This window comes from Limanda limanda, chromosome 5 (assembly GCF_963576545.1).
Source record: "Limanda limanda chromosome 5, fLimLim1.1, whole genome shotgun sequence".
Lineage (NCBI taxonomy): Eukaryota > Metazoa > Chordata > Actinopteri > Pleuronectiformes > Pleuronectidae > Limanda > Limanda limanda.
Window position 1 is genome coordinate 24,704,382 of NC_083640.1, and position 12,169 is coordinate 24,716,550.

The 12,169-nt window shown below is 47.0% G+C and overlaps 1 protein-coding gene across 2 annotated transcripts in view; it reads left to right on the forward strand.

Annotated features, from left to right (window-relative positions):
- znrf3 (zinc and ring finger 3) overlaps nucleotides 1–12,169 on the forward strand; it is a 66,506-nt gene that overhangs the window by 35,022 nt on the left and 19,315 nt on the right. For both annotated transcript variants that reach the window (XM_061071394.1, XM_061071395.1), the window contains exon 2: nucleotides 824–946. In XM_061071394.1, coding sequence (XP_060927377.1) covers nucleotides 824–946 — 123 coding nt within the window. The remainder of the gene's footprint in view (nucleotides 1–823; nucleotides 947–12,169) is intronic.

Consider the following 12,169-nt stretch of genomic DNA (forward strand, 5'->3'; position numbering starts at 1 on the left):
TTATCTGTGAACGTCCCTCACGATACGGAGCCAGCTCCGGCGTGCACACCAGCACATACACATTGATTATTAGATAACAGTAACCAACCTGTCTTACACCGAGCTGCTCTCTAAACCTCTTCCCACCGTCGAGACATTTCCAGCTAAGTAGCGGAAGTGCTTTGAGATAAATGCTTCAAGATTAATGTTTCTGTTGGTTTTTCTCTTTTTTTTTTGAGGGCGCAGTAAGTGAGTCAGAGCTTGTGATGTCTACCGTCCTTTAGCTTTAATCTTCTCTAAAGACATTGTCTAGCCTCTGGCTCTGCGGGGGGGGGGGGGGGGCTCTCAGAGAACTGGGCCAATTTAGAGGCCTTAAGTGTAATGAGAGGACGCGTCAAGATATTGTGATGGAGCCTAATCAGAGTGGAGTGCACAGTGATGTGAGGCATTTGTTTGAATAAAGCAGTGAAGATGAAAAGTGTCCTGTATAAATGCATGAGCACTAAGGAAATGGAAGCAACATTCATCATTCTCCGGAGCCAAGTCGACTTAATGCACTTAAGTCGGAGAAAATCTGCCTCTTTTGCAAATCCACGAAAGTCCTACTTTGCTTATTCTGCGTTATTTAAGAATTTTGTCAACTCGCAGCAAATTCTCCAGAGACATGTAAACCACCCAAAACTCTTTATATTTCATTTCACAGAAAGAGGAGACAAATGGATGATGATAAATTGTTGGTTGGTCACCTGGAGGAGAACAATAAGCCAGTGATCTCAGGTCCCTTCACGCTGCATCTTCATGACATGTATTTCTTAATATTAATACTTGTGTGTCTTCTTTGCAGATGCATCCTTTGGGACTATGTAATAATAATGATGAGGAGGACCTGTACGAGTACGGCTGGGTTGGAGTGGTGAAGCTGGAGCAACCCGAGCTGGACCCCAGCTGTCTCACCGTTCTGGGAAAGGTAAGGACGCGCTTGTTTGCTCTTCTCAAAGTGAAATGTGTTGATGCCAGTTGATCAATAACTTTGCTGCTTTAGCCAGAGGTTTCACATGCTCACGAGTTCATCTCAACACTGGAGCTCTGTGCTGGCTCATGAAAGGTTCTGTGCTCCGGGCCCGAGAGCAGACTGCACTGATAACTTTGTTAAGTTGATTGAGTCGTGCAGAGAAATTCAAAACCACCTTATCTTTAACGTCATGAATTGACCAAAGCTGAGACCATGTCTGTGGTATTAAAACTCTCAGGTGGTGAGTTCTGCTTCGTCTCTTTCTTCAGTCCTCTTGGCTGCGTTTCCCCTGTTTCTTAATTAAACCTTCTAAGAATTGTTCTTTTGTGGTCAAAGAGACAATTCACAGAAGGGTGATTCAGTTTTATTGTCTTGATGTCTGTCTTACGTCCCTTTGCTGGGAGAAGGAGGCCGGACTGAATCCCTCCCTCCCTCCTCCGGTGCCCAGACCTCCTGGAGTCTCCGAGTGGTATTTTATCATGCTTTAATTAAGTGTTCCTCTTAATGGAATGTACCAACATTCCCCAGAGGATGAGGGAGGGGGGGCGGGCCTGGCTATAGTCTCAGTTATCGTGTGCATGCCTGGTGACAGAAAGAGAGCAGCCATTCATAATTTAAGGAGCCCTTGTAGCGTATAGAGATGCTAATGGTGCACTTTCCGCGGTGACGCTTTCTGCTACCTAGCTGATGCGTACTTCTGCTGAGATCTGAAATCTGGCCTAATGCTCAGCACTCAGACGTCTCCTCTCCTGGAGCTCAGAACACGTCCCGGTTCTGGGTTCACTGACTTCTAAACGGTCTTCGCCGGAGTGATGCGGTTCCACAGGGAAACCAAGGAAACTGGTTAAACTTTTTTTTGTACCATTTATCGCTAGAGTAATTGTCATGGGAGCAGATGGCCTGTAGGTCAGTCAGGCTGAAGTGTTTTTTAAGTCGTGGGTAGTGAATGTTTAAAGGGGGACTCCACCAATTCTAAGAAACTGGTCTAAGATGCAGAGAACAATCCGCTTGGTTAAAACTGTTTTGTCCAAATGACCAGCGCGGGATAGCGACGCCCATATCCGTGATATTTTAAATACATTTTTGTGCAACAGGAGGAAGTGGAGACACGTCATCCATCTTAATTTACAATCTATGGTTTGAAAAGGAAGAATAATGTGTCTCTCAATTGGTTCCTTTCTGTTTTTTTAAAGCTGTTCACAGCAAAGTCACTGGAGGGCATAGTGAGGATAGCTGTATTACCCATGAGCCTCTTGGGTATTTGGGTATTTAACATCAGCACAGTTGATTGTTGAGACGGGACAGGCGACAGGTGGGTCAGACGGGTGACATGTGATCGGGCCACATTCAGATCCAGAATGTTGTGCCTCAACTAACCGAGCCACAAGGGGACCCCCCAAGAACCAGAAACCCAAACCCTCCTCCGAGTGGAACCCATCAAAGCAGGGCGCTAATGAGCTGGCCATTTTGATCCTTGTGGGTCTGATGTTTTGATAAGGGCCACTGCAGTGAGGATGGCAGGAACCTTGGCCTGTGACCCTTTGGCCTCCAGCCAGCCTCCCTAACCTCTACACCACTCGCTTTCCTCCGTGTTTATTCAGCCGGGACTATAATTAGAGAAGGGAAAGCCCATTGTTGCATCTTGACAGACCCTTGCCCGCGGCCCGAACACAGCTGGGGGCTTTGTGTTGGCACTGCCGCTTCTGCCAGTCCAGACAGTGCAGTGTTTACCCCCTGCCAGTCTGCTTACTCTGCCCAGCCAGTCAGGTCACCATGCCCAACCCTGGTCTGGATGCTATGCCCACTTGTACACACTCACCCCGCCTGGCCTGGCCTAATGCTGGGCCGCCCCCGCCCCCCCCTCCGCCCTATCCGACTGGCCCCTGACTGAACCCAAGAGCCCACTCCACTTTGCTGCCACTTTGCCACCAACAGTGTCAGGGCCTTGTCTGGTCAATTTAGATTCCATTCAATTACAGAATCCCAGCGAACGCACAAAACGGAATTGTAGGGGAGGAAAAAAAAAAATGCTGTTTACTCTGATTCATGTCTAAATATAAAGTGTCTGGGAACACAGGGCCCCCAGCTGTGCTCCGGAACCGGCCAACACGGACCAATGGGCATCACTTCCTCTATTTAGGCTGAATACTGGGAAGAGGCTCGTCTGTATTTTTAATAGTTCAATCCTAATTTGTTGATGCACAGGACCGTGTTGGAGATGGAGATACCGATACCATCTTTCCTTCCCGATATCGTTTCCACTACCTAGACATAACATATCTACTGATATGGATCCAATACCAGTGCATTTGAAAAATATCTCTTGTATTCTGTATTTTACCAGCTGTATGTTCCTAACCCTGTATGAGGTGATGATCATTTGTCCTGGCTCAGGTTAAACCCTTTGAAAAACAAATACATAGAACGTAGTACTTCTGATATTTTAGTTTCACAGTCATAACTGAGCAAATAAACATAAATATAGGAATACACAACATTAACCTCCTTCAAGTAGTTCAAAACTAATGTCTTGTATAAGTTACACATCACCGTTTTACTTCCAGATTGAAATATTGCCAAATTGCTCAGGTTGTAGCTCTGGCTAACACTACTGGAAATCTCTCCGTCTTTGCAGCTGTAAAAACAGATCTAGAAAGTGGCAGAGCAGCACAACTGCAGTTTTTGATGGGCGTAAAAGAAGTGAGATATGGGAAAAGAAAAATTGCAGTTTTATCTGGGTGAAAGTTATATACGTTTAAAGATGTGGTATCAGATTGGTCCATCCCGGCGCCCTGGCCTGGCGCACGGACAGTATCTGAGACATTTCCACAGCTGGTATCGGAACATCTCTGGCTCTAGTTTTTAAAACCCCCAAAAAGAAATTCAGAACGCAAATCTCCAGAGATGAGCTGTCGTCTCCCAGACACCGAGAGAAGAATCACTGTCGTTTTAGAGACTTTATTAAAACAATCTAGAGTTCAGCTGAGATTTCGGGTTTTGATATTTGTCTTTTGAATAGTTCCGTACTTGATTTACTTTTTGGATTCACCTCCTTCTCCACAGGCAATCGTTTTCGATAAACTTTTTCTGTCACCAGTGTGATTTTTAAATTTCTACTTAACTATTCCGCCGAGTGACTCACTAGATATCAGTCTGCTCTCGCTGTCGCAGAGAGACGCTCTGACATCAGCGAATCTCAGCAGCACAGGAAGCGGAGGAAGAGGGGGGGGGGGTCGGTCAAGCCGGCCTCTGAAGTCCACGTGCAATCCTCACCAAAGTGCTGGCGTGTCATATATATGTACACAGTTTTTTCCCGCACTTCCTGTCTGGTTCCTGCGAGAGCCGCAGGGCCGTTACACCTCTGACCTTCTGTGTGCCCAGCCGTCGCCCCCCCCCCCCCCCACCGCCCCCAGAGCAGGAAAACCAAGAGTAAATCCGTCCCCACTGTAGCCAGCGCTCGTTTGATGTGGTCCGGTCGTCTGAGTTATGGTGTCGTATCAGGATGACAGTGCAAGGTGCCCCGGTGCTCACGGAACACAGCTGCAAGCAGTCGCCTCTCTTCAGTTACAGCTTATCAAGTATCTGCTTTCTGCGAGGCGTTTGTAAATGTTGTAAATCATGCTCACACCTCCGCACACATCCGTTCTCAAGCTGAACTATTTATTGCAGTGAATAACGTGCAGTATTCTTGGTAGTGATTTCCTCGCCGCTGCTCGACTTTCTCGGAACTGACCCCCCCGCTCTCCCTTCATCTCGACTCTGACTTCCACATGCATGCGTCGCGTTTTTTGGCAGCTCCCCTGGAACATGAAATCATGCCACTGGCTTCCAGGCCGGTTGGGGTCTTTGTCGCCATGCCAGTGAGAAATCTCTTCTTTCAAGTCCCCCCAGTGTCGGTCCAGTGGCCACACGGGGCCTAAGCTCGCCGGCTTCTCTCCTTTTCATCCTGCCCGCGCTCTCATGACATCAGCCCCTAACCCGGGCAGCCGGGGGGGGTGGGGGGGAGAAACGACAGACGGGTGGCGTGGCGGATTGCAGGAAGAGTGGGAGTTGGATGGACGGGAAAGCGGTTGGGGGCTTGGCTTTTTCCAGGAAATGACGAAAGGCTAATATGTCTGGTTGGGTAAGTTGGCGGCTGGGGTTTGTTCCCTGCTTGGCACCACGTTTTTTTTTTCTTCTTCTTTTGTACAGAAAAATGCGACCTGTCCTCCCACACAGCCCTGCAGCTTGTGTAGAGCAAGCCTCTTGGCTGGCATAGCATGTAGAACTCCCTGGTATGTGCTTGTTGTGTGTGGCCTGGCGCTGCCCTTGACCAGCTCGTCTCTGAACTACGATCGGTTCCACCTTCAACGCCGGCCAAAGACAACATTTCATCGCAGCCGAGCGGCCGCTACAAGGCTCCTTCAAAATAACCAGCGCTACGAGAAAAACGCTCAACGTCTTTATTGACATATCCCTCCAGAAATAAAGCTCGCTGCTTTAAAGTTTTCGCCAGAGGCACATAAAACCACAAAAACTGTATCCTGTGTGTGGGAAGCTCTGTCTCTGACACACACACAAACACAATCCTACAAACCACAGTTGCCATGGAACAATGTGAGTGGGCAGAGGAGTGTGTCTCTGTGTCTTTCTCTTCCGTGGCGCTCAAGCTGGCACCGGAGGACAGCAGGCCAGAGCAAACAGCTGCTGCGTCTTAGTGCTAAGTGGCTTTTGGACTCCAACCGTGTCTGGCATGTCAGCCAGAGCTGCAAAGAGGGTGTTGCATGTGTGTGTGTGTGTCTGTGTGTGTGTGTGAGGGAGAGAGAGAGAGAGAGGAATGAAGGGGATGTATAAAGTACACAAGGCCTTCAAGGATGGTGTGTGTGTGTGTCTGAAGAAGAGAGAGATCCAGCTTTAAAAAAGAAAGAAATGGCAACAGACAGACGAGTGTGAGATTGCGGGTGACTGGCTCCGAGCCTGTGGCCAGGTTCCCTGTCCCACACACTCAGGTGTGTGTGAGAGTTCGCTGCGAGGCCACGGCAGCGCCAGTTAGGTGTCATGTGGCACGGCTTGTTGTCAAGAAAGTTCCAGTGCTGGATGGAACTGGCTGCGTTTTTTCAGACTCCTACTACAGCACATTGTCCCTCACTGTCTGATCGCTGTAGTCCTGGATGTGCGTACTTGTGTGTGCATGAGTTGATTCCCTGTTTAAACGCTGGATGGGAGGAAGAAGAAGAAGGCTGGCAGATCAACTTTTCAATTCCTTCTCTTCCTGCAAAGACCTCAGTGAAGGCGAGCGCCTCGATAACGGAGCGAGAGATGATTGCTGTAGTTTAACACCCCCCCCCCCGTCTCAGGACCGTTTTGTTAAATTGCAGCGAAGCCACGATACAGATTGATTTAGAACAGCGGCTTTGTTTAGATGAAGCTTGTTTTTCTTCCTTCTCAGCTCTAAGTTTTTAAAGGAAATCTTTTCATAGCGGAGCCATGAAGATGCAGGACATTGATAAAACAATTTCCCCCCCCGACACTCATTCCGAAAATGATAGGTCTTTCATCCTCTCGAAATGAAAGTCAGTTTCTGGTTGTTTACATCGAGCCGCCGACCGTCTGCGGCTCTAGCAGGAAGTATGATGGAGGCAAGTGTGGTGATATAAACTTCTCTGCTTTAAGGTGAGGGAGTTTTTTCAGTTCCACTTCCTTTCTGCTCCTCTGCTGTTATTATTCATCTGTCACATTTAAGGGTTCTAGAAACACTGTCCTCTGACATTTTAACTCCCAAAACATTGAAAAACTCTGATTTCAATATTCACTTCTGTCCCAACCCCTTGTGAAACCACTTTTAGATTGACCAGAATCATAAATATCAGTCCCCTAAACAAGCCAAGGTCCATTAATTATCCTCTGGGATATCAACTCATATGTTAAAAGACTGCAACGTTTTAGAAAGTGGGGAAAAAAGTAATTCACTATTCCTCAAAGCACCATAACTTCCTCTCTGAACAATAATTCATCCTCTCACTAAGTTTAGTGTTCAAGTAATCCTGCTAAATACCAAACGGACAAACAAACAACAGACAAAAGAATATAATTAATCACATAACCCATATTCATATATTATATACGCCCTTGCAATCAGATAAAAGAGTTAAAAAACAAGTATTGCAGGACTAAATCTGTGTAGCTCTCTGTGTGACGTGACGGGGGGGAAAAGCTTTGTCTTCCTTCCCACCTGCCCCCTTGCCCCAGACACCTCAGCATGGAGGGAGGGATAGAAGGAGAAATTGAAAAAGAGAGGAGGAGGAGCAAAGAGAGCAGAAGAAAAAAAAAAGAGTATAAAAAGTGCCTGGTACTCAGGGTTCTGCCTCTCGGGTTCTCCTTTCATGTTTGTGTACGCCTCAACTTGCTGATATTATCTTGGCCGCTCTTCCTGGCGGGGTGTCGGGAGAGGTTTCCACTGTGACCAGGCAGGGGCCTCTCTCTCTCTCCGTCTCTCTCTCTCCCTCTCACCTTCCTACTCTCCAACCACCCCCCCTCTAGAAAAGCCCATCTCCTAAATCACCGCTTCACCACGTTTCACGGCGCTGGGAGGCGCCCTGGGATCCCACTGCGCTGGTTGCCATGGTCACTGGGAAGCTCCTTGTGTCATGTGGCTCAAAGTGAGCCGTCCCTGGGCCGAATTACCCAGCTTTCAATGGGAGGCCAAATGACCATTATTAGACTTCACAGCCCAGGCCCCTATTTAAAGAGAGAAGAAAGGAGCCCCGGGGACTTAAGATGAGAGAGAGATGGAGGGAGAGCCAGAAGGCGAGGGGAGAAAGCAGAGGGAGGAAGGAGGGGAGACGTGCGGAAAGACAAGAAAGTGCAGCTACCACCACGGAGCGGTTGTTTCTGTTTCATTTTTCTCCGCCCGTACATCGATTTTTGTTCTTAAATCGCAGTTGTTATTTGAAAGTCAGACACCAGCCGCAGATAAAGCTCTCCTGTCTGTCAAGCAGCTTCCAGAAAAGACCGGGCGGCGCTGGATCAAAAGAAGAGCGGTGGAAAAAGTAAATCTCAGAGAAGATAGGAGCAGACATCCACCCACGTCAACCAAAGCCCTGTCTTTTCTCTCCTCGTCTCCGTCTAAGCCGGTTGCTTTGCAGGGGAATGTGCTGGTGTGCGTGAGAATCCTCGTGTCCTGCGCCCCGCTGTGTATGTCATGGCCATGTTGTCTTTAAGGCTCGGGCCCACGGCTTGGCACGGAAGCTGGAAACTGAAGCCCCCTGGTCCCCACACAGCTAATCTGATGCCTCTCCCAGCCACAGATGAGTCCTCGGCAGGAGGGTTAGTGGGGGTGCAAATGGCATCCTGCTCCTGCGGTTTAAACTTTCTTTTATGCTCCGCCAGGGTTAGACCCAGCACAAGGAGAAGAAGTGGTGTGTGTGTGTGTGTGTGTGTGTGTGTGTGTGTGTGTGTGTGTGTGTGTGTGTGTGTGTGTGTGTGTGTGTGTGTGTGTGTGTGTGTGTGTGTGTGTGTGTGTGTGTGTGTGTGTGTGTGTGTGTGTGTGTGTGTGTGTGTGTGTGTGTGTGTGTGTGTGTGTGTGTGTGTGTGTGTGTGACAGCGACACTGGAGCTGCCCATGCTCTGGGACAGTGAGGTAATGGAAGAAGAGAGACAGAAACATGGAGATAGGGAGGCTGAATGGGATTGAGCCAAACATTAGCTTTGTTTACGGGGGGGGGGGGGGGGGGGGTAACAATAAACATTTCAATGGGACATCTGGACGGCAGTTGTTCATGATTAAATGGTCTTACAAGATACGTTTAATTGGTATTTTTTATCATCCTCTAGATCCCGTTAGATAAATGTAGGGGAGTAAAAAATACAATATTTCCTTTTATGATTTATTCAAGTGCTTTAGTAGGGTGGCTGAGGGGGTGGAGCGGTGGTCCTCTAACCAGCAGGTTCGATCCCAGTCTTCCCCATCTGCTTAACAAATCAATCAATCAATCAAGTTTTATTTGTATAGCCCACATTCACAAATAACAATTCGTTTCATGGGGCTTTAACATTGTGTGACATCCTCTGTCCTTAACCCTCAACAAGAGTAAGGAAAAACTACTAAAAACCCTTTTCACAGGTAAAAATATGTAGAAACCTCAGAGAGACACAGGTGAGGGATCCCTCTCTCAGGACGGACAGAAGTGCAATAGATGTCTAGTGTAAGAAAACATCATCAGGATTTTTAGCAGCATCCATGAGGCTAAACAGACAAAGTGTCCTTGGGAAAAATAACAAACCCAGAGTTTCTCCTCTTTAAACCCTCCTGCAGGCGACCGGAGACACTGAACATGTTGGACTTGTTGAGATAAGACAACAAACAGTGAGGTGTGATATTGGAGTTGAAGGTGAATAAGTAAACGAACCTGAACGTTGCACTGTGCTCAAATCCCCTTAACAGCCACAGGCACGTCCTGCTTTCACCTTTTCTTTATCGGGACACAACAAAAGGAAAGTGTGTGTGTCTGATGAAGAAATGGACTCATGAAAAAGTTCTTAACTTAAACAATTTGGATTATTCCTTCACTGGCAGTTTGTCTTTGTCCTGTCCACCATCTCATGACCCTTCAGACTCACTGAAAGGGAAACACACATCAAAGTGTCTTACTCACAGGTCCTGAGAGTAAGACGTGTGAAGTCTGATCAATGTGGCCATCGATTTAGCCTCTGAAAATAAAAGGAAATCTGGAGGTGTGGAGTTGGAAAGAGTTGAGATTCACAGACCTCTGGAACTTGCTTCTTGCATCTGCTGCAGGCTACTTTAGCCACTACTAGCATAGCATGCTCGGATCTTACTGAACTGCTAGTGGACAAGTTGCATTGTGGGTAACGTAGGAACCAGGCTTTACAAGGAAAAAGAATGATTCTGCTTACATGCATCTACATGGAAGCAACTGACTACAGAGACAAGACAATCTGCTTCCTGTTCACACCGGCACGCACATGCCTAGTGCACATGACTGTTCACAGGATATTTACATTTTCAGGTGTGTCATGGACATGAAATGAAAACTTTAAGAAGTATGGGTGACCGCTTCTCCTCTAGTCATTCCCTCCTCAAAAGGCAAAGCTCTGCTCTCTATCTTTCAACTTTTGACCTCACTGGATATCGTCAAAGTCGTGTCGGTGCGGCTGTAAGGTCGTTCCAAAGAAATTCTGGTTCTACTCAGCTCCTTCCTCCCAACACTTTCCTTTTTACTCGTAGATTTGCTGAAATTACGTAAACAACCAAAGGTTAAGTCGCTCTCCTCAGCCGGCTGCACAGCTGGAGGCCAGAGGTACGGTAAGAAAAGAGGCATTATGGGGGTTATAGCAGTGAGTCCTGACCTGCTCTGCCTTGTTTGTCCAGGAAAAAGACGGCAGCAGCAGCAGCTCCCCCCCCCCCCCCGCCTCCCTCACCTCGCCTCCCCAGGAGCAGCAGGATAGAGAATTACAAGAGAGAGAGGCAACAACAGCAACTTCTCTTTCATGCAAGCAGGGACACGGTCGACTAAAGCAGCTTGAAGGCAGAGGGAGAGATTAGAGCCGAGCCGTACGACTGCAGACGATTTAAAGCAAAGAGCGAAGAGTCCGTTCAGCCAGATGCCTGCGCTCCACTGGAATCACTACATTAGGATTAGAGCTCATGTTCTCCGGAGTTAAGGGAACTATGAATTCTGCTGTGTGGCTGTTTTTTACTTTGTAGAAGTTAAAGTCACTTTCAGAAACGTCAGTTAACCCCTCAACGTGTCTGTGGCTGTGAATCAGTGGCGTCAGTAGCTGCAGGAGTATGAGTGAGTCTGGTCGTTGTCGTGGAACAAGCTATTTGACTTTTGGCCGTAAAAATATACCTTGTCCGCCTGTACATCCGTCGCCTAGCAACAGAGCTACGGAAGAAAACGTTGTTCGGTTAAATATAAACGTTGAAAAGATATTAAGCTGTTCGGTTAGTACTGACCTTTACAAATACATTCTTCTGATGTTTTCGCTTTGTGGCATCATTACCTTTTAAAAAAAAAGTTGGACTCGTCCCACGAATTGAGACACAGCTTCGGCCTTTTGTTATCTCTCTGATTGAGCGACCCCTAGTGGCCGGAGTCACATTGTACGTTTTAAAGCAAAGAACTTCTCTAATGCCACTTCAATCAATAAATCCATCTGCACAGCTCGTGTAACATTTTATTCATCAGCAACTGGATTGAACTGCCGCCTGGAGCATGTTTTTACACCTCAAGTCATTTACATGTGTAGCTGCAGTGATTGTGTGTTGGGCTCCAACTGCAGAGAAGCTACACGTGACCCACGCTGAATAATGTACTTGAACGCATCCTGTGATACATTCACTGCACAAGTTGAGCGATTCGACATGAAGGCCTGTGAGCTGACTGGTGTTTTCCAGTGTTTTGACTAAACACTGTTACATGTACATGAAAGTAACAAAGATAAACAATAGGAGCTAAATAAGAGTAGAATTCTCCTGTTTCACATCCAACACTGTCAGCGAGAGCCAGATATAAGCTCAAGAGTCAAAGACATAAAACTTCATATTTGATCTTTTATGTGCCGGGAGACTTGCGGCAGTCAGACGCAAATCTGGTGTTTCACTTGTCCCGACTTGCTCCCAACTTTATCGTCCTCCCCCCCTGCGTCTGACAACTCTCATCTCGGAGAAAATATGAAAATTCAGAAGTCAAAATGCCAGAAAACGTTTCTTCTGCGTTCGCACGTTCCTCTGAGAGCCCTGGAGCGTAAAAAATCCTATTTAAAACTTTTACAGTTTTATTTTTGTCACGTTATCGCTCACCTGTTATATCAAAAAGCAATAAAACGAGCATGCGACTTAAGGCGTTTTTTTTTTAACAATTAAAACATCAGAAGGATTTTGATTGACAGCAGGTCTGATCACCACAGATAATCAAATTAATTAATATTAGTATTGTGCTGCTTCAAAGTGTTCCATGGATTGAAAACCAGGTATGTTATCGTTAATCTATTTCTAAACCGCTGACGTTTGGACACGAGACGGAGGAGCAGCACTTAAGAAGCGGTTTTCTTGTCCCTCGCCAGAACAGCTTGTTTATTTTCCTGTGAATCACAAAAGGCCGGGAGCCCAAAACCGGTAAGAAAACAACATGGGAGGGACGGGGAGGAAAAGTGGAGGAAATTTAATTAGCGGTTT